The sequence below is a fragment of the Cynocephalus volans genome, chromosome 3 (genome assembly GCF_027409185.1).
Source record: "Cynocephalus volans isolate mCynVol1 chromosome 3, mCynVol1.pri, whole genome shotgun sequence".
NCBI lineage: Eukaryota > Metazoa > Chordata > Mammalia > Dermoptera > Cynocephalidae > Cynocephalus > Cynocephalus volans.
In genome coordinates this window covers 87,145,929-87,166,566 of record NC_084462.1, presented here as the reverse complement: position 1 = coordinate 87,166,566, position 20,638 = coordinate 87,145,929, and the positions used below count along the sequence as shown (strand labels likewise).

Below are 20,638 nucleotides of genomic sequence, written 5' to 3'. Positions count from 1 at the left end.
GCGTTTACTCCTGGCTCCTCTGTTAGCTGTGTGACCTTCAACAGGTCACTCAACCTCTCTGTATCCCAGTCCCCTCATCCTTAAAAAGATGGCGATAGCAGTGTCTAACCTAAGTGTTGCCATAAAAATTCAATTCAATAATCTGTGTAAAGACCTTAGCATGGTAAACTCAGTTATGTGTTTATTCACTGTTACTGTTATTTTAGTATTTCTCAAATGCTCCCTTTCTGTGCTTTAGGGAACTTCAGAGCCTTGTAATAAAAAGAATTTGGAGATAGAATCAAAAGAACTTGCCAGAGGGTTGGCTGGTTAGATCAGTTGGTTAGAATGCGGTGTTATAACAGCACAGCCAAGGGTTGGACCCCTATCGGCCAGCTGCCAAAAAAAGAACTTGCCAGACAAAGGTCAGATTCTAGAGTGATTCTAAAGTTTGGAATCTCAGGCAATTGGGGCAGTGGGGCAACACACAGACCTCTAGAAAAAGTGCTGTTTCCCAGATAGCTGCTTTGACGGTAAATGGGTTCGGAAAGAAAAGATGTATTTTAAATATTGGATTTAGGGAGGTTAATGATACCAAGCATAATTTGCAGATATGTTTATTCATTAGGGCCAATGTGAACTCATGCATTCATTCTTTCATTGACAAAATCTGCATTCTCGTTGGACCAATAGTCCCATCCAGCTAGTGTTGCAATGATAACAGCATCAACAATTGTTTTGTGGGTGAGCAACTCACTACACCCCTAAGGATCTCATCCAAATGTTTTCTGGAGTATCCACTTGTAGGTATTCCCTGTGCCAGGGGAGGAGGGGCTGAGCAGGGAGTAGGTTAACAAAACATCTTCACAAATGTTTTTGCTATGTACGAAGAATGCCGCAGGGAAGAGTTTGGGGATAATGGTTCGATTCTTTGACCATTCCCCCTAACATCAAACAAATTGCTTAACTATGAGTATAAGAATGCTTAGATAAAAATCAAAAATTATCTGAAGATGCTTCTTGAAGGGAACAATGTGAGCACAAAACATTGTTTTTAGTGGTTAGTGAAAGATTTTTCCAGCAGCGCTCCTGTTTCAGAAACTCCATTAGAGGCCTTGGGGAGACAAGTGATTCTTGGCTCACTTCAAAACAGTCATCTCTTCCTACCCTAACTCCTTCTGCACTTATTTGTCTGTATCATACAACTAAAACTTTGTGTACAGTCTCTACTTTGTCGCTGTTGGTCACCTTGTCTCTTTAAATGTACTTCATAGTTATTTATTATGCCTTTAGTGGGGTATTGGATGGATACCTCTTGACTGATAGATTGATCCAGAATTCAGTGAATGCAAAAATAAACTCAGGTATTTGCCAGTTTTTGAACCTACTTCCTTGCCATACTAAGAGTTTTAGAAATGGGTCCTGGAGCATTTTAAAATTTCTTCCTAGAAATTTATGCTACCCACCAAATAGGGGATAACATCAGTTACTGGTAAGACTGACTTAGAGACCTGCTTACCTGTCAGAGATTCATTCATTCATTTGATATGTAATCACTGAGCTACTGTCCCAGCTGCTGTTGTAGGTGCACAAGAAACAGTATGAACAGAACGTATGAATGGCAGTTCACTGCAAAATAACTTCTTAAAAATAAAGTATGGGCAATGATTTGAGATTAGTAACTTGATTTATAGCTGCTGCTTTTTTTTTTATTACTGTGAGATGCTGTCTCAGAGTCAGATGTGGTATTTTAGCAGATAATAAAGTCAAGTTTTCTCTGTGTCTGTATCCCATTTGGAGGAAGAAAGATCCAAGCACAGGAATACAGGGAAAACACGGTCTGAGACCTCCTTTGAAAGAGGCCCAGCATTTCTGGTTCCGGAGCTGAGTCAGCCAGTTAGTGTAAGCAGGAGTCCTTGCCACAACTGCCAACTAACCAGGCAACAGGGGAAGAGCAAAAGGACTTGTTGTTACTGTTGCTTGAACTGAAGACAAGATGAGGCTGAGAACCTGGGACTTGATCGAGCCTGTGGGGCTCTAGGTGGAAGAAGAGAAAGGTTTAGGAAGGAGGTTATAATGGCCAATGACAGCCTCGTATGTAGTGGGTTAAGGCACTTACCCATTTGTGCCTGGCTGTTTCTATAAATTTTACTCTGTCTTACATTTTGAACTCAATTGATAAACTGAGATAGTAATTAGACTTTAATGAAATGTCTCTATTAAATAAACAGTATGAGTTGATGATTTTTCAGAAAGCACAATCAGCTAATTTACATTCAAGTCATGACCAAATAGGTTTCTATAACACCAGTACAAACATGCAAGGTTGTTTTTATGAGGACTTCATTTAATTCTCACAACCACCCCCTGGGTAAGTATTGTCATTTTTCCTGTTCTGTTACCTATTTTGTCAGAGAGGCTGGGGCACCTGTCCAGGGTCCTACTGCAGTCAATAGAAAAAACAACCAGGTTGGAGAGTTAGCTCAGTTGACTAGAGCACCATGTTATAACACCAAAGTCAAGGGTTTAGATTCCCACATTCGCCAGCTGCCAAAGAAAAAGAAAAAGAAATAACCAGGCCATCTGCTTCCCCAGCCAAGCTTGACCCACCTCCCCTTTGGCCTGGGGTCACACCCTGCAGAAGGCCTTGAAGGACCAGGTGGGGGAGGGAGAGGGACTTCAACTTCCAGGACTTCAGCCATGCATTTTCAGATGTTCCCAGTGTTAGTCAATGTCACACAATTTTTCCCAAGGTCCTGCTCTCAGCTGAAAGTAATTTTGCCAGAGACAAAATGGTATGCAGGCATTTGCTGAAACTGCTCCTCTCAACTGAGATTGTTGACAAGACCTGAGCAGAGCCTGAGCTGCTCCAGTTCCTGTGACTCCACAGCCCTTGCATATGAGAAGGCTGGCTAAGGCTCGTGGGTGGACTTTCAAACCAACGCTTGATAATTACTTGTTCACCATTTTGCTAGAGAATCCAGGCAATTACTGAGACAGAGGGGGAAGGAGACCGTTCCTTTCCACCCTGAAGTTCTGAAGGCTGCACTCAGTCTTAGCAATTCAGTCCAGCTCTAGGGACTTGACTCAGCAAAATAAATGCCTTGGAGAAAAGCCTTACCCTTTGGGAAAGGCAGGCTAGCCTACACCCCCATCCCACTCCACTTACCAAAACAGAAAGATCTGGTGAATCCCATGTTTTCCCCTTGCCATTGCATTTCCAGTGATGTCTTAGCCTCCTCCACACATCAACACCCCAGGCTCTGCCTGGCCAACCCGGCCCTCACGTGTCCTAGGTGCAGAATTCCTAATGGTGTGAAAGGTTCATATATTATTATTGTATTAGTCTGTTTCCATTGCTTATAACAGGAATACGTAAAACTGGGTAATTTATAGAGAAATAATATTTATTGCTTACCATTTTGGAGGCTTGGAAGTCCAAAGTCGAGAGAACACATCTGACGAGGGCTTTGTTCGTGTTGGTGGCTCTATTCCGTGATTTGGGGTGTCACACAGAAAACTGGCAGAAGCAGTTTTAAAGCCCTCAGAACCACTCCCATGACCACAACTAAACCATTAATTTATCCATTTACTAGGGCATGGTCCTCACAATATAATCACCTCTTCAATACAATCACCTTTAAATTACCTTAATAGGATTCCCCATCCTCTTAACACTGTCACAGTGGGGGTTAAGTTTCTAATACATGGATTTGGGAGGACACAATTCAATCCATATCAGTTACCCTCCAGACCAGGGCATATGGAAGGTTTCTGGTTTTGCCGTGATATTAATAAGGCGGAAGTGGGACAGCCATGTCTCAGGACCCAAACTAGATAACCCTAGCATCTCCAAGGTCCTGTTTTCTAGGGATTATTGGAGTATCTGCAAAAAAATAAAATTATCCTAAACAAGGAGGCACAAAGAGAAACAGGTAACCACATGCTAGATTTTCAGTTTCAGAGGCCGGCCAGTTAGCTCAGTTGATTAGAGCATGGTATTGATAACACCAAAGTCCAGGGTGCAATCCCTGCACTAGCCAGCATCCAAAAAAAAAAAAAAAGATAGATTTTCAGTTCCTGTAAACAATACAATATTACTGCCAGTCGGAAAGGAATAATATCATTGGTTGAAGAGCACACGCTCCTCCCAGTTGAGCAAGTAATCAACACTGAAGTACTTGTTGTGTACCTAAGATGTGCTTGATGCCATTCTAATGCCAGTAAAGAGAGTGGATGAGTTAATGGGGCAAACAGAAAAAAGATGAAATAGTCCCTACCAGTAAGAGCTTGGTTGAGAATCCAGAGTAACAGTGAAAAGGGAGGCGACAGATGACCGCACCTGATGCTGTTGGCTTCGGAAGGGGGCAGTCAGTGGGAAGGCTGAGCAGGTTTCAGCGGGGCTCTGAGATCCCAGGCAGGATGAACTGACAGCAACACTTGCCCCCCAGGCCACTGATATGGGATGGCAGAAGATGCCCATGATGTGCTCACTTGATCTTAAAAATAAATGCCTGGCCCTCGAGCCACTGGCAGATCTTCCTGTGAGGCTGTAGCTCAGCACTAGGTGGGGCCTAAGAGATCATGCCCCAGAATCTCATTGTTGTGATCAAGTTAGAGTTGACTGTGCCTACAAAGATCTGTTTACAAAACTGGGAGATCTCAAACCAAAAAATGACACAAAGCCTCATTTTTACAGCAGTTATAGCATAGTTTTTAGAGCATAAAGGAGGAATTATTTTGAGCTTTTTTCATATATTCTTTTTTAAGGCAAACAGCTATTTAAGCTGATTTGTCTATAGTTGATTGGTTTGATTTCATTGAGCCATGCTGATAAGGACGAAAAGCTTTACTTTATGTTTTGATTAGGGTTAGGGTTAGTGTTTGTGGTGAAGGAACCAGGAAGACTTAAGTTTTGGTTATGTGACTATGGGTGTTTGGACTTGGATATCTTAACTGCGGCCTCTATTTTTATTTATTTATGTTTAACAAAGTCAAAGTCCACATTCCTGTTGAGGTTTGCAGATTTCATCAACCACATCATGGCCCCAGTGTGAACAGTGTGAATGAATTCCTGCCTTTCCCAGGGATGAGTCCAGGGTGTCTGACCCCAGCCTCCCACCCCCATGAGAGATTTCTGAAGCATCTATGGTCTAACCCTCCAGGGACATGTAGCTGGGCTATCACCTTCCCAGCCCAGTCTCTCCAGTCCAAGGAATCTCAGTCAACTGCAGGCTGATTATCAGCTCCCTGGAGCTTTTTCTAACAGGATCATTTGCATGCACATAATAACAGTAATTTGCATAATTAAGGAGAACCATAAAGAGTATTCAGTTGTCTAAGAGAGATGGAATTTAAGTTACAAAATAGGTCAGATCTGGAAGGTGACTTTGAATTTAAATAGCGTTCCAGCTAGCAAACTGGAGCTTGTTCTTGGGCAAATTCAGAGACAACAGGACAGGACACATTGTTTTAGCAGCATACAAACCAGAACAAGCTGGTGAGGTTGTGCAGATTTGCTCTCTTTTGCATGAATTAGTCCTGGGAGTAAAAGATGAGAGGGAGGGAGTTCAAGAGGGCAGCCAACTAACCACTGTGAGGTTTTGAGTTCGGATGAGCAGTGGCAGCTCTCATCATTTTGTTCTATTTATTTTGATAAGAAAGACACACTTTTGATCAAACCTTTCACTTTTACGTAGACATTGACACGTTTTCAATTACACATTTATTAGCAAAAACCTAATATCCTGTTCATGTGCAAAGTCAACTAAAGCAAAAGTTTGCCTTTCAAGTTGAATTAAGACCATTTCTTTTGCAAAGGCTAAGCAGTATGAAAGAGTAGATGAGGCGAAAATAGTCTCAGCTCTGGAGGCCAGCTGGGTGAGCCTGAGTCAGCTACCCCACTCGTTCTCAGGCTCAGCTTTCTCCTCCTTCCTCCACTCACTCCAGGGCCTCTGAGTGTCCCTCCCCACCTCCTACCTTGAATCCCCCATGGGAGCAGAGTTTGAAACTCATCTATCTAAACCAACCTTCTCATTTTACAGATAAGGAACTAAGGTCAACCGCACCTCAGTTCACCGAGAGCAGCTCCATTTTTATTTGTTTTATACTTTGAGGTTTGGCAATTTATTTAAGAAAAAGAAAATCATGGCTAATGAATAATTTGAAAATTACTGGACTAGACAACTGTACTAGTTCATCCTGTTCATTTGTCTACAAGCAACAAAGCTCTGTCCAAGTTATTTCAAGTGATGGGGGTGATTTTGAGGGCATGATGCCTAGGTTCACAGAGAAAGTTTTGTCATTAGACCCATCATTTGGGTTTGCTTAATACTCACATGCCCCCACCTCCTGAATTACTAAAAACCTCTGAATTGTTATAGGCGTCGGGAGAAAAATACACCCTTGGAGACCAATATAGAAAAAGAGAAAAAGATTTTTACTTCCAGCAGCCGGACTGCACCAGCCAATTCAAGGTGCGGCCCCTAACCGTCTTTGTTCTCGGTTTTTAAAGCTACAAGCGCGGCAACTCGGTCGCCTGACCACCGCACCAAGAGGTATTAGCCAATTGCAAGCAAGCCAACAGTACATGAGCTAATTTTACAGTTAGCGGAGCTCCTCTCGTCCCACCCTTTCCCGCCTAACATTCACACAATGGAGGGGCTATCTTAAGTGGCGTCAGTCCTGCTCTTAGAAAAGAGGGCATTACTTCAGCATTACTAAAAATACAGCAAAGCAAAAATCACTCATTATCCCAATATATCTTTTAAAACTGTAGAAACTAAGAAATGGAAAAAAAAAATCCCTTTTTAATCCCCTAGTCTTAGTCGGGGGTGGGAGTAGGGGGGCGGTGACATTCTTAGTTAATGGTTGGATTCATGACCCTCCCAACTCTTCTCTGTGTTTATAGACATCTAGATATTCATTTTCAACCAAAAAGGCTGTACTTTGCTTTTATCACTTAGCAGCATGCCAAGGCTGTCTTTCCAAATAGTACATGTTACTGGCAGGCCAGGCTCGGCTTGCCCTCTCGCATTAAACAAATGACTCAAAAGTCCAGAAGTTGGTGCAAGGATTGGAAGGTTTATTCAAATAACTGGCATCTGGGGGATGACCAGGCCAAAATCATCCCTCCTTCTGATGCCTGTTCTGGGGTTTATACAGGGGAAGAGGCGGGAAGATGAGGTAAGGGTCTTTGAGGGATTGGGAACTTCAGCATCACAGAGTCTGTGGTCAGCTTCAAGTCCTTAATGTTCCCTTAGGGCTTGGAGTTCTTATCTACTAGGGAGAGCTCAAGGATAATAACCTCAGTCAAACACCATAAAAATACCCGGCTTGGATTTCTAATTAACATGGTTGTAGTTTTCATTAAGAGGGCGAGTTTACAATCAGCTAGGTTGTCTTGCCTCTCTCTTATAGCTCCTCTTGTTTGCAGCTGATTAGAGAGGTAAGAAACTTAGTTTTAGTCCTTAATTGTAGGTGCACAACCTCTGAGGTAAATCAACTTAAGGGGGTGATTTCATCTCCGGGCAATCTCAGCCATATGGTCAGTCTCTCAATTCCTCTGCTAACTTCAAGAAATTGATTATTATCAGTTCCCAAGTTAATGGCTGACCGAAACTGTCTGCTTGGTCTTAGTAACCCCAAAGATTTTTTTGGCTAGGGTCCCTTTCACATGTATAAATCTACCTCATCCTTTTTAATCTGTTTAACAAGTCCCTTGTTGATGAACATTTAGCTTGTTTGCATATTTTCACCACACAATGCTTCAATGAGCATTCTTGTCCAGATATCTGGGTATACTCTTCCTGCAAGTGAGACTCCTAATTTGTAGCATTTTGTTTCTAGTAGATACTGCTGAATTATGTCCCACTCTATTTAGATTGAATTAAAGGCAGCTCAAGCCATCTGATGGTTGAGGAGCAAGGAGTTTGCAATTTTTCTCCTTCCTTTCCCAAGATCCCCATGAGTTCTAATAATCCAGTAAGACCAGTTCTCTTGCCTGAGAGAAAACTTTGGAGAAAGGAGGTCTGGTCGGGCCCACTAGCAGGACCCCTGCTGGCTGTCTTTTCTTCAGTCATTACCACGTGTTGTCAATGCTGAAAGCAAGTCCCCATGCAACATGATGTGTCCCCGTCTATTGCTGCGTTGATCTTCTCAATTCATCAGGAAGTGAATCCGATGGGCCACAGTATTTCTTCTGGGGAGATGATTTCACCTCCTCAGTGATGCTTGTGGTCAAGGGTGTGCTAAGCCTTAGCTCTGAGGGATACCATTCTTCATTTCTCACTCAGGGTGATAGCCATCATTTCCACAAAGCACGTTCTCTATGCTTGGCTAAGTCAGGAGAGACCTTTTCCTGTGTCTCACCCTCCCGCCTCCCAACACATCAGATTCTGTATCATAAATCAATTCATAATTAATTGTCACCTCCTCTCAAGGCAGTTGTCCCTGGGAGACCATTGATATGCTTTCCCACTTGAACTGTTTCTCCCAATGGAGAAGTTCTAGACTTGCAACCAGGCACTGTTCTAGACACACGGGATACAGACAAAACAGAGTGAGTTCTCCTGCTCTCGGAATGCTCCCATTCTTTGGGGAGTGGGGGCAGGTAATAAATAAATACATACAGAAGAAAGATGATGTTGGATAATGATAAGTGCTAAAAAGACAAAAGCCAGGCGAGGTCACGGGGAGTGGCTTCTTGGTCTCCTTTCAGCTAGGAGTCAGCGAAAGCCTGACATGAGGCCTCAGTGGAGCCAACCAGGTAAAGATGCAGGGGAACGGCAAGGACCCATGATGGCGGCCAGTGCGATAGGGGGAGGGGCAGGAGATGGCTTCTGAGAGGGGACAGGGCCACATCATGGGCGGATCATACACATGACAATGACCTCTAAGGCCTCTTCCAGGTTCAACGTTCTCAAATCCTAAATCAAGATTTAAGAAGCCCTCTATGCCAAATGCAACTCCTAAATTTGATAATCTAGATTTTGTGACTTTCAAGTTTGAATTTGCTTATTTTCATCCAAATTCTTCATCATTAAGATCAGAAAAGGGCTGGCCCCGTGGCTCACTCAGGAGAGTGCGGTGCTGGTAGCACCGAGGCCACAGGTTCGGATCCTATACAGGGATGGCCAGTGCGCTCACTGGCTGAACGTGGTGCAGACCACACCATAATGAGGGTTGCGATCCTCTTACCGGTCAAAAAATTTTTTTTTAAAAAAAGATCAGAAAAAAAAGTTTCTGACTTTGTGGCCACACCTTTTCATATCATATGTTTTACCTCAATACAATCATATAGCTCAAGTTTGTTAAAGGAATATTCCTGAAGATTAATGTAATTTACTGGTAAATATCTAAATTGACATTCAGCATATAAACAAAATGTTAGGAAATGAAAACTCCTTCATAGCTTTTACAGAAATTACTCCCACCCCAGACCAGAGATGGGTATGAAAGAGAAAAGCTAATTTTCCCTATTGACGCTTCTGTTGTTTCAAACCAGCCCTTCTTCTGTGATCCCCTAGGCAACAAATGAAGCCATTGTGAAGTCTTTTGTCGTCCTCTCAATAGGCAATTATACATTTTTAAAGACAATAAATTTTGTCCCTAGTGCAGCTGATTACATTCATTTAGGAAAATGACTAAAAATAGTGAATCAAAATTTCTTCTGTCTGATTACATTAAGATAATCATCAGAGCCATAATAGAAAGTGCAGTGGACCTGGAATCAGGAAACCAGGCACTGAGCCCAGCTGTACCCACTAGCTCTTTCACTAGCAGACCACTGTGTGACTTTGAGTAAATGAGTCATCTCTCTAAGCCTGTGTTTTCTTATATGTATAAAAGGGAGTATAACATTGCCCAGTATACTGCAGCTCAGAGTTGTTGGGGATGGGGAAGGATACCCAGTACGATTCCAAGGCATTGGTAAGTTTCCAGTTCTCAAGCTAGGGTGGTGTGTACATGTTTATTATATTATTCACTTTTAAATGGTTTGAGCACATTTTATATAGCATTTGTGATATCTATGATATATTTCACAATAAGTTCCTAAAACAGTCAATACCTGTTTGCATACTTGACAAGAAGTAAATACAATAGGAGTTTTTCTCTGGATCTCCTAGCAAATGGAATAAACCTAGATAGAAGACAAAATCATTTTCCCTCTCAAATCAAAACACATTCTTTTTAAAAAATAGTTTAATTGAAATAGTACTCGGTGAAAATGTTGAATGAGGCAAAGGGCCTATTATGCTTGTACAGCTCCCTTCCATCCTGACTCCCCCTCACTTGAGGTTTTGTAGATCTGTTCAGATATATTCTAGAAAGCCAGAGACAGCATATTTTAAAAGCAGCAAGAGAGAAACACGTAGAAGCATCTGTGTGTGTGTACCACTGTTTCACACTAACAGAAGAAGCATGTTATAAGTGCTTCTCTGTACTTGGCATGTTTTCATTTCTCTTAGGGATCTTCCAGTATCAGCCTATGGATTTAACATGGTCAGATCTGGTTTTTGTGAAGCTCATTGGGAGCAGCACAGAGAAGGGGAAGGAGTTGTAGGGGCCTTGAGATAAACTTACCTTCTGGCCTCTGAAGGTTGCTGAAGAATCAACTGATAATAAGTTTTAATAAGACGGATTAATAGGAGGAAAAGGATAACAAATTTTATTGAATGTGAACAGGGGAAAATCATAGGAGAATGATTATGCAAACTCCCAGTGAGATCCAGAGGACTGTATACACATCTTTGTAGGGGAGGCGAGAAGGCAAATGTAGGGAAGGAGAATGTAGGCAATTCTTTCGAGGGGGTAGTAAAATGTTTCAGTAGGGAGATTAAATGAACCCAGGGACAGGGATTAGTTTGCGATTGATTCTCTTTGGAATTTGATATTAGCTTGTGAAGTTCTCCTGATATAATCAAATTCCTGGGAGGGAATTGTAAAGCCATTGTATTCTCTTAGCAGGACTGTTCTTAAGGTAAATAAGAGAAATATCAGTTAAGCCTCTTCCAGCATCTGGTGACCTTCAAGGGCCGTTAATTTAAAATAATCAAGACATGACAGGAGCGGGCCTGTGAACTGCACCGACTCCATTTTCCCTACAGGAGACATTTTGTTGCAAGGTAGCTGCGCTTTTCCACTCACTTAGTGGAAAAGGTCTGCAGAGCTCATGATTACCCCTTAGCCCAGAAAAAAAAAAAAAAAAAAAGATGAAACTAGTTATTCTTACAAAAACTAAGATAAGGGAAAAATGGTATTTGCTGAACTACAAAATACCCATCCCGAAGCTTGTTAAAGTGTAACTGCTACTTTTGTTTAAACCATATCATTATGTGTTCATCCTTTCTTTTCCTGTAGTTGTAGAGATTGAGTTACAGATTAATGTTAAGACCCCTTTAGGAGTTACACACAAGATTCCTGGATCTGACCTCCCTTGCAACCACTGACACTGTAAAAATACCAGAAATCACAAAGCAAGATGCTGACATCAATTGAGGAACTGCTTGCCTTTGAAAACCCTTCCCCAACTTCTTTTGGGGAGACAGCTTCTCCACTGCTTCCTCCTGTACGCATAAGCTTTCCTTCTTTTAATAAAGTGTTGTTTGCTTGACACGCTGGTGGGTTCATAACTTATTTCTGTAACACTGAGACCAATAACATGGATTGGTATCAAAACCACTGTACCAGGGTGCTATATTTTGTAATGAAATTTTCTGGGTTCCTTTGGGGTGCACAGTAGGTGTGGGGGATATTGTAACCAAGTGTATGGTGGGAGCCCCACATCTGAGAGGGCACTCGTATAGTGTTTGCCTATTCCAGAGAACTCACCCAGTGTTACAATATGTAGAGACATCGGGGTTTGTTTGGTTTTTTTTTTTTTGCTCCGGCCATTCCTATATAGGATCCGAACCCGTGGCAGGAGCGTCGCTGCACTCCCAGCGCCGCACTCTCCTGAGTGCGCCACGGGCTCGGCCGGAGACATCGGTTTATTAGACTTACTGGAGTCGCTGACAGTGGCCAGCCAGCTAGATATCCGCACTACCAGGGGGTATATACAACAGTATATAGTGAAGAGATCAAAGTAGCGGTATAAATCATTTGCAAGCTTATGCGCAGACCTTCACCCAGATCACATAACTCGGAGTGCGGAGATCTGGCTGAGTAGATAAGTTAATCTACTCGCTACTCTCCTGGCATCAGTGTTCTAGCACCAGCATGCTAATTCATTTACTTAGGGTCCCTGCTTCCTCCAGTCTTCTGTTTGTCTTAAAGGGGGCATGCCTTTCCTTGGGTAAAGACCTTGGTCAGGGGTTGTTTCCTGGGGGAGAGAGGGAACTCTGGTATGCATGGGAAGGGGGTATAGGGCTATGTCCAGGATTTGCCGTACACCCAGCCAAAGAGATCTAATTGAATTTGGTTGCTCGTCACTCCAAGAGCCAATCAGAGAGACAAAAATAGTGCCAGAAGAAGGAATTTATTTACAGCCAGGAGAACAACAGATGAGCAGAGTAACAATGTCAGCCCACATCTCAGACTAACTTTTAAAGGAAACAAAAGGAACGTAGGGGCATGCAGGGAGGTTGTGGGGGAGAAGGGGATCATGGGGCTTGCTGGTGACTTGAGTCAGAGGTCAGGATTCCATGATGAGCAAAGTTCCTTGATGTCATGTGGTGTGCAGCCAGTGTTCTGGTGAGCCTCAAGTTCCTGTTGTTATCTTGAAGATGGAAAATTCAAAGACAATGACTTCAGCCATCACTGGATCTTTAAAGCACCTGACTCAGACTCTTGACTAATGTACATGCCTAACACAATCTGCATCAGCCTGGCGCTTCTTTGGAATGCCTTTACTGAAAAAGATTGATCAGGAAAGCAAGAGAAGAGGAGGGAGACTCGGCTCTGGTTCATTACATTTAAGCATATGGAAACTAAGTAAATGGGCAAAGGAAGGAAAAAGAAAACTTTTAAGAGAAATCCCTATGCAGGCTCAGTTTCAAGATCAGTCTAACTAACCCTTCGCTGCAGCAACCCCCACCACAGGGGGGTCATCCAGTGGTGAGTGGATAGTGTCCACATGGCATGAGAGTCGCTACCATCTAGGGGCAGTTTCTATGTGCCAGGTCCTGAGTTGGCATGTGCTTGTATTATTCACATTTCCAGGGAAGGAAACCAACATGTCTAGAGGTCAGGTACCTCACTGGTGCTCACCCAGTGAGCAAGTGCTCACTCCTGGCCACTAGGCTCACCCCCACACTTTATTCAGGCCCACAGGTATTATAAAGAAATATTCTCTAAAGCCAAAGACAAAGCTTGTGTCTTAAAAGCAGCAAGAGAGAAAACATAGAAGCCTTTGTACGTGCACCACTTTTTCACATGATCAGAAGCCTTCAGAGGCTGAGGGCGGGGGAGCTCATTACTACGGTGAAAACTGAATTTGGCGATTACCTCACCATCATTTATCTTATCAGAATTCAATGTGTTACCGAACTCAGGTCCGGCTGTCTGTGCCCTTGAGAAAAAAAAAAAAAACAACAACAACCAAAAAAAACATCAGAAGTCAAATGGTTCATGTTAGAAAAGCAGGTATTTCAGCCGAAGGAGATGGTAGGCTATCCCATCTCAATGGCTTAGATTTACTGGGAGGGTTTTAAAGGGGGATGAGGGGATGGAACGTGGGAAAATGAAAAGCAGGAGGGAGAGGCACATGAGCAGCGAGGGCTTCATGCAAAGTCTCAGGTGCGAGGTCTCGTCAAGACTCTGTCTGGTTTCTGCTCCCATCTTTATCTCAGGGTCTGGGTAGTATATGCAACTCTGAAGGTTCAAGCTGAGTGAGCTACGAGGAGTCCGCCTCCACGAGTCAGGTACAAGGTCTCGCCAAGGCTTCTTCTGGTTTCTGTTCTCATCTCTGCTGTTATCTCAGGACCCTGCAAGAATTTGATTTGCTCTGGAGTAGAATCATCTTTTCCGCAGTCTTTTGCATAGTTTTGCTTCGCAGAGCTCTGGTTGATTTAGCTGGTGCCCAAGGTCAGCTTCCAGTCATTTGGCCTTGATCACTTCTCAAAACTCTATGAGTCTCAAGAAAAGAACTGTTAGCTTTGCAAAGTACTGATTAACTTCTCAGCCTTGTTTTCCTATTTAGCAAGCAAGATAAGAAAGTTGGGGATGTTGGGGATGGGAAGAAAGAGTGGAGAGAAAAAAAAAACTGTCCTTTTGAAAATCTGCCCTCTGCAGCCCAGGTGGTTTTAGGTCCCAACATGGCTTCAATCCTGCTCACTCCAACAGATAGAAATCAAGGAAGTTCTGTTGATGATGTTGTTGGATGAGCTGCTGATACCAAATATCCTTAGATCTTTTAAGGATTTCTTTTCAGTGTTAACTATTTTCTTGGGACTTCTGCATATTCTCCCGAAGTTACTTGGTGAATTTTTCTGATTGCTTTCTGCTGGTCTGAATAGAGGGCAAGTTCAGGGCCCGCTGCCTCCGGTCTGCTGTTCACGCCCCTCTCTCCCCTGCAGGTCCGGGTGATGGTGGACCTGTGCAACAGCACCAAGGGCATCTGCCTGACAGGTAGGCCACCAAGAGTTGCTCCCACAGTGAAAGCGTGAACTAGCCAAAGGCCGGTGGCAGAATGCACACCTCGGAGTACTTTATGTTATTAAAATACATGTTGGTTTACTTTCACCGGATGTTTTTAATGGACTGAAACCAATTGCAATATAATTATGAAAAATGTTTTAGGTATTCCCATAGAAATATAGCCATGGATAATAACTAGGACTTGGGTAATTAGAAATGGGTGAGATCTTGAACCAGGGCCATAGATGTTTTCCTTATTCCCGTTAGTTTTAAAAAAGGGGAAAGAAAGAAGGGAAAAGACCTTGCTAAGAGGTAGAGTTCTTTGACTAGAGAAGTAGAGTTTTCAGAAGTAATTTTTTCCCTACATCATGTATATAGCATGAACAGGAAGCTCTGGAAGCAGATTGCTAAGTAGTCAAGAAAATACTTTTCATGAAGAGTGCTCCACATGGTGCTTACCATGTGCCAGGTGGGATGGAGGTTGGTCTCACCCTGTTCCCCTCCACTCAATGGATCAAGACACAGAAAGGAGGAAAGGAACTAAGCAGGAGGCCCAGCAAGCCTTATGGCAGGAATTTTATCTGTACCCATGTGTGACAGAGTTCTGAGCCTCGCCTGGGGGGAGGGACATCTGCCTCCTGCCTTCAGAAAGTGAGCACAAGGGAGGACACAGACCCCAGAGCAGTCACCCCATCGTTGTTCCCCAAGCTATGGAAGGCTCTGGCCAAGGCTGATTTCAGACACTGCATTTCCTGCCTCACCAAAAGGCCATGGCATTCTGAGGACACGGGGGAGGGGGAAATTATTTTTCATGAGAACAGTATATTACGGAGTAAAAGCACGGCCCCTTGTGCTTTAGAAGATAACCCCAAGAGTTTGAAGCCATCTGAAGCTTTTGTCAGTCAGTGGCCTAGCACATCACAGGGCTGAGAAACCCTGCGCAGCAAGTACTGGGTTGTAAGGAACCTTGCCCTTTTCTGCAGTATTCTCCCCAGTCCCTCTCATTATCTGCTGTGCATTAGGAGCACAATGTAAGTTTGCTGGATCCATAAACCTGTGGTATATGTGAGTGAGTGAATGGAGGTGGTGAGCTGGTAAGAAAGAATCTTCCCTCATGAACCCCAAAGCCAAGTCTGATTCTCTTTCACTTATTTTGGCCTCCAAGAGAAAAACTGTAATTCTGTGGCTTCTTGGGAAATGCTACTTGAATTACTCAAGTCACATTTTGGCCCTCACAGAAAATTAAACATCTTCAGAACAGCTTGGTCCTTTATTCTATAACTCTTGTGGCTTAAGCACCTTTCTTCCATCTCTGGAAGTCCCTTTTCAGAGTTCCCACATATGACAGTAATGAGTGCTGGAGAAATGCTCAGATGGATGGAATCACAGGCACAAAAGCCTTGTTGAAGCGTTTAGGAAAAGCCTCTTCCTTTTTGATTTGTATAGTGATGGACCTGAGAGCCAGGCTGTGCGGTGAATGCTCAGGACAGAGCTATTGAAACCACTCAGGGGAGATTGACGGGGAGCGGGGGACCGCATCTGCTCTGGAAATGGGTTGATTAGGTTATTCTTTGGCACCTCAAAATGCTTTTCAAAAGCCAGCACTTTCTCCTTTCATGCCAGCTTGAAATTAGGCCTCCTTCTGCACAGAGAGCTCTTCCATTAAAACTTAGGTGTGAAAAGTAGAAGTTGTAAAGCAGGAAGGAGCCTTGGGATAGACCACACTGCCTGGACTGGGGGCAGAAGGGTGAGTGGCAGGACATAGGACTGAACTGGGCAACTTCAAGGGGTAGGCAGAGAGCCTTGGTCTAGAGCCCTAAGAAGATGCCGGGTAGGAGGGTTCACCAGGGCAGAGCCTGGGCTTGGAACCTGAGAACAGGACCTGGCTGTATGCTGGATTCATCTTTGAAGAGGCAGGCACTTATACCTTCAGGCTAGTCAAGCTGTGACTATGAAATTCTGTTCCTGCTTCTTTTCCTTGGCTTAACTGTGGTTGCTATGTAGAGCAGGACAGATGCTACATAGTTGTGTGCAGCCTTTAACATCTCAGGTGAATAGTGAGGGTAATTCCCTCGTTAGAGTAGTTAGGTGTTTTTGTTAGTGCAGAATTTGTCAAACAACATATGCTTCTCTGGATACATTTTATTCCTGAGCCCAGATTTCCTTGGGAACCCAGAAGCATATCTTCTGCAGGAGCAGGTATCTTGAAGAAGGGCTATTCTTCACTTACAGTGGCCTCTACGTATGGACTTGTTGGAAAATGTGTAAACCATCACGTTGCTGAGCTGCTTTTTGGGGCAGAGGCACTTCAAATCTACAGTGCCCATTCTCCTTGCAGCCAAGTGACCCTAACCCAGTGATAGCACTTCTCCCTACTCCCTTATCATACACCAAGGCAAACATCAGTAGTCTGTCTCAGTTCCTGCTGAGCATGGCCTCATGTCATTCTTTTCTGGTGTTCTAGAAAACCACTACTAATTGATTGGAACTGTCACTTGAAGCAAAACGTATCTGCCATCCCTACTCTAATTTTTTATTATTACCACGGTCATATAAAGTTGAAATGCACCCTGTAAATAGGGTTGAACTGAAGCTGTGGTTTAATGGGGACATGAGGAAAAATACCTTTCCAAGTCAGGTGCCTTAGGGTGACTGGCCCAATAGCTGGTGGCAAGGGTGGCTACAGAGGGTATACCAGTGCAGATAGGTGAGAAGTTAGGCCTCAAAGCTGCAGCCAGTGCCATCTTGGTAAACGAATGCATGGGCTGTACTCAGCAACAGCTGGTGCAACTGATCATGTTTTCACTCAGTTGTATGCACTGACCAAACTAGCTGGTTGTTTTAGTGTTGGTGGATTCAGTCTCCAAGTGTGAGAACTTGGCCCCTCTCAGGCCATCCCTGAAGGAGAGCCAAGCATTCCTGACTCTCACGGGAAAGGGGGGACCACTGCCCCTTTGGCCAGAGCTCCTGTCTGGCTCTGAAGCTGTGGCCACCAGGAAGCCTGGGCCCTAGGGAGTCCCTGCTCGGAGGCGGAGTGAGGGAGACTCAGGCCTACAGACCCCCGGTCTGGGCAGCATCAGGTTTATGGAGAGCACCTTCAGTGCTTTCTAAGGCAGCAGAACCAGGCCTCACTTTCTGAAGTGCTTCTGTTTGGTTTGGTTTGGCTTCTTTGATTTTTCTATCAACAAGGCTTTGGGAAATGTGTAGCCATTTCTTTTATGGTCATTGCTGTGCTGTGCAGGTGCCTTGGGTCAGGCCACACTTGTTTTGACACCATCCCAGGGGGAAAGAGGAGGCTACTGGGGGAAATTAGAGCTTCCTGGAGGTGATTTTCTTCCCTTTGATTTGGAATGGCAGGAGATGCCAGGTCGTCAGGTTGTCCAGAGGCCTGCAGCATCAGCCACCGACCAGTGCCACTCTTGAGGATAGGGAGTGAGCTTTATACTTCTTTATTATTAATTCCCCATAACTGCAGGGTCTGTATGTCCTGTCTCAATTAAGATTCTTCTGTTTGCTAGTAGTAGGAACTCACCAGAGCTTACCTGGGAAAAAAGGTGGGGGGAGATGTGATAAATTATCATGAAGATAGAGGGGTGTATTTGTCAGGAAATGTTAGGCCATGCTTGGGTAACAAACTAAAATATCCGTGGCTTAACACAGCAAAGGCTTATTTCTCACTCCACAAAGTCCAGTGGAGTATGGATGACTCTCCAAGGCAGTACTGCTTCCCCTGGAGATTCAGGGATGCGGGCTGCTGCCATGCTGTGGTTCCATCATCTCAACACCAGGCACCAACGTCTCCCCCAAAGATCAGAGAGCAAAGGACAGCACTCAGTGCTTTTAAAGGCCAGGCCTGGAAGGGTCTCACTTCCCCAAGATGGATCCCCCTGGCCAGACCCCATCTTTCACCTGCCCCACCCTATCTGCAAGAAGAGCTGGGAAGTATAGTCTTTCTGTGGGTCCAGGAAGAGGACCATGACACCGAGTTTGGAGAACACAAAGCCTTGCCTCACCAGAGGGTGTGATAACCAAGGCTCCACTGCATGCGCCACTGTCCCATGCACTTCACTTACTAAACATACATGCAAAGATAAAATTGTTAAGAATTTCTACACGGCAGCCACAGAGCATTAAACCCAAGCACAGAGCCCCCTTCTGAGGTGAGCCCTGTGCACCTGCACCAGTGGCAGGCCCAGGACACCAGCCCTACATGCAGTATTAGCGTGAATGTGGATTCGTAGAGGGTCTGGCACTCAAGAAGGGGAGACGGGTCAGGAAGTGAGGAAATATGCTGGAAGACGTTTTTTTAAATGCACAGTTAGCACACATCATGACATTTGATATTATTTGACGCAGTTTTGGGTTTCTTCTGTTACCTGCAGAATTCCCTCCTGCATGTCTTCTGACTACTCTCTCTCTTTCCTGCTTCCTCTTCCCTCACCTGCCTCCCTCAAGCTGGGGTGTGGCCCTCCGCCCTTCCATCCCGAAATCTGGCCTGAACATTTTACTCTTCCCTTGAGAATAGCAGCTCTGAACCTATTTAGGTTCAGGGACCCCTTGAAGGCTCTGCTATTTGTGACTGATTCTTTTCCCAGAAAATTTTCACATCACTTTGGGGGCCCATGACCATCTGCAGCCAAGTCACCTGTGGTGCTTGGTAAAAACACAGGTTCCTGGGCCGCACTGTAAATCCAGACTGCATTCCAATTTCCAGATGGGGCCCAGGTATCTGCATTTAACAAACATTGCAGGTGATTCTGTGGATTTCTCTGATAGGACTGTAGCCATAGGGTGTCAGTAGAGCTCTTTCAGGAAACCCTAATCTAAGCATTTCACCATAGTGAGGCCCTTGGCCATGGCTAATGGATCCTAAATATCCAGCTCCAGCAGGAGTTCTCACCAGTAGTCCCGCTGCAAGGACATGTTTATTGAACTGTCCTGGGAACTCTTGAAGCCTGCTCTATACAATCAATTCTTGCTTCTTACGGTCAGATTGTCCTTCCACCGGTCTGTACATCTGAATCTGGCTCCATCTGTAGTCAGGAACGATGATCGATGGGTTTCCCCCAACCTCTATTCACAGTCACATCACCCCCTTTCCAGCACATGTGCGCCATCTGGTGGTAAAGTTGTGTAGCCACAGGCTGTAGGGACTCTAGAGAATGTGATGATGCCATTTTCACCAAGTCATTTTTGCCCAAAGTAGGACTGTGCGTACTGAAAGCACACCCTCAAACACCTGTTCTTCCAATAGTCCCCTCATCTATCTGGCGGTATCCCATGCCCTCAGTTGTCTTCCTTTGCCCCCTACCCAATCAGACATGTAGTCTTGCTCATTCTGTGAAATACTTCTTGAATTTCTACCTTTCTCTACGACTCTAGAGCCCCCACATTTATCGAAAACCTTGTTACTGGTTTAAACTACAGAGCTCTTCTAGGTACTTTCTCCACTTCCCCTCACCCTCCCCCGCCCCTGCCACGTTTTATCTCTCTGTGCCTCTCTCATCTCGTTCCACCTAGTTCTATTCAACTTCCAGCTTCAAAGAGGATCTCAAACCTCACTGATTTCACAGTGTCATCCCCCTGATTAAGAATCTACTATCGCCCCTACTGCCTTGCAGATATGGTCTATACCCCTTGGCTTGGCATTCAAGTCCACCCCACCTAAGACCCTATTCAATCTCATCTCTACACACTCCAGCTTGGCCAATCCTCTTTCTTTCTCCTGCCCTGACTTCCAAGTTCCCATCGTGTACCTTTGTTCCTGCTGGTCCCCTGCATGGAATGCCTGGCCTTCATCTGCAGCCATCTAAAGGTTATCATTTCTTCAGCGCCACAGCTCAAGGCTCACCTTCTTGGGAAGCCTTCTCTGACTGCTGTGTGCCCAGCCTGCCCCAGTACTCCTTTGGGTGGCTGTTTTTTGTAGCTCTCTCATATTGCATTGTGGTTTCAAAGAGTCCATCTACTGTGCATAGACTGTGAACACAACAGACATGGGGACTGAGATTTCTTGGTCAAGTAGGTGCAGATAGTCAGTGCTTAGTAAATTCTTGTTTTTTGAATGGTCATAGGCTTGGATTTA

General features: G+C 44.3%; 1 protein-coding gene across 1 annotated transcript in view; it reads left to right on the top strand.

Moving 5' to 3' along the window:
- GLDN (gliomedin) overlaps positions 1 to 20,638 on the top strand; it is a 57,001-nt gene that overhangs the window by 13,982 nt on the left and 22,381 nt on the right. The window contains exon 2 of the mRNA XM_063092265.1: positions 14,496 to 14,547. Within this exon, the coding sequence (XP_062948335.1) occupies positions 14,496 to 14,547 (52 nt within the window). The remainder of the gene's footprint in view (positions 1 to 14,495; positions 14,548 to 20,638) is intronic.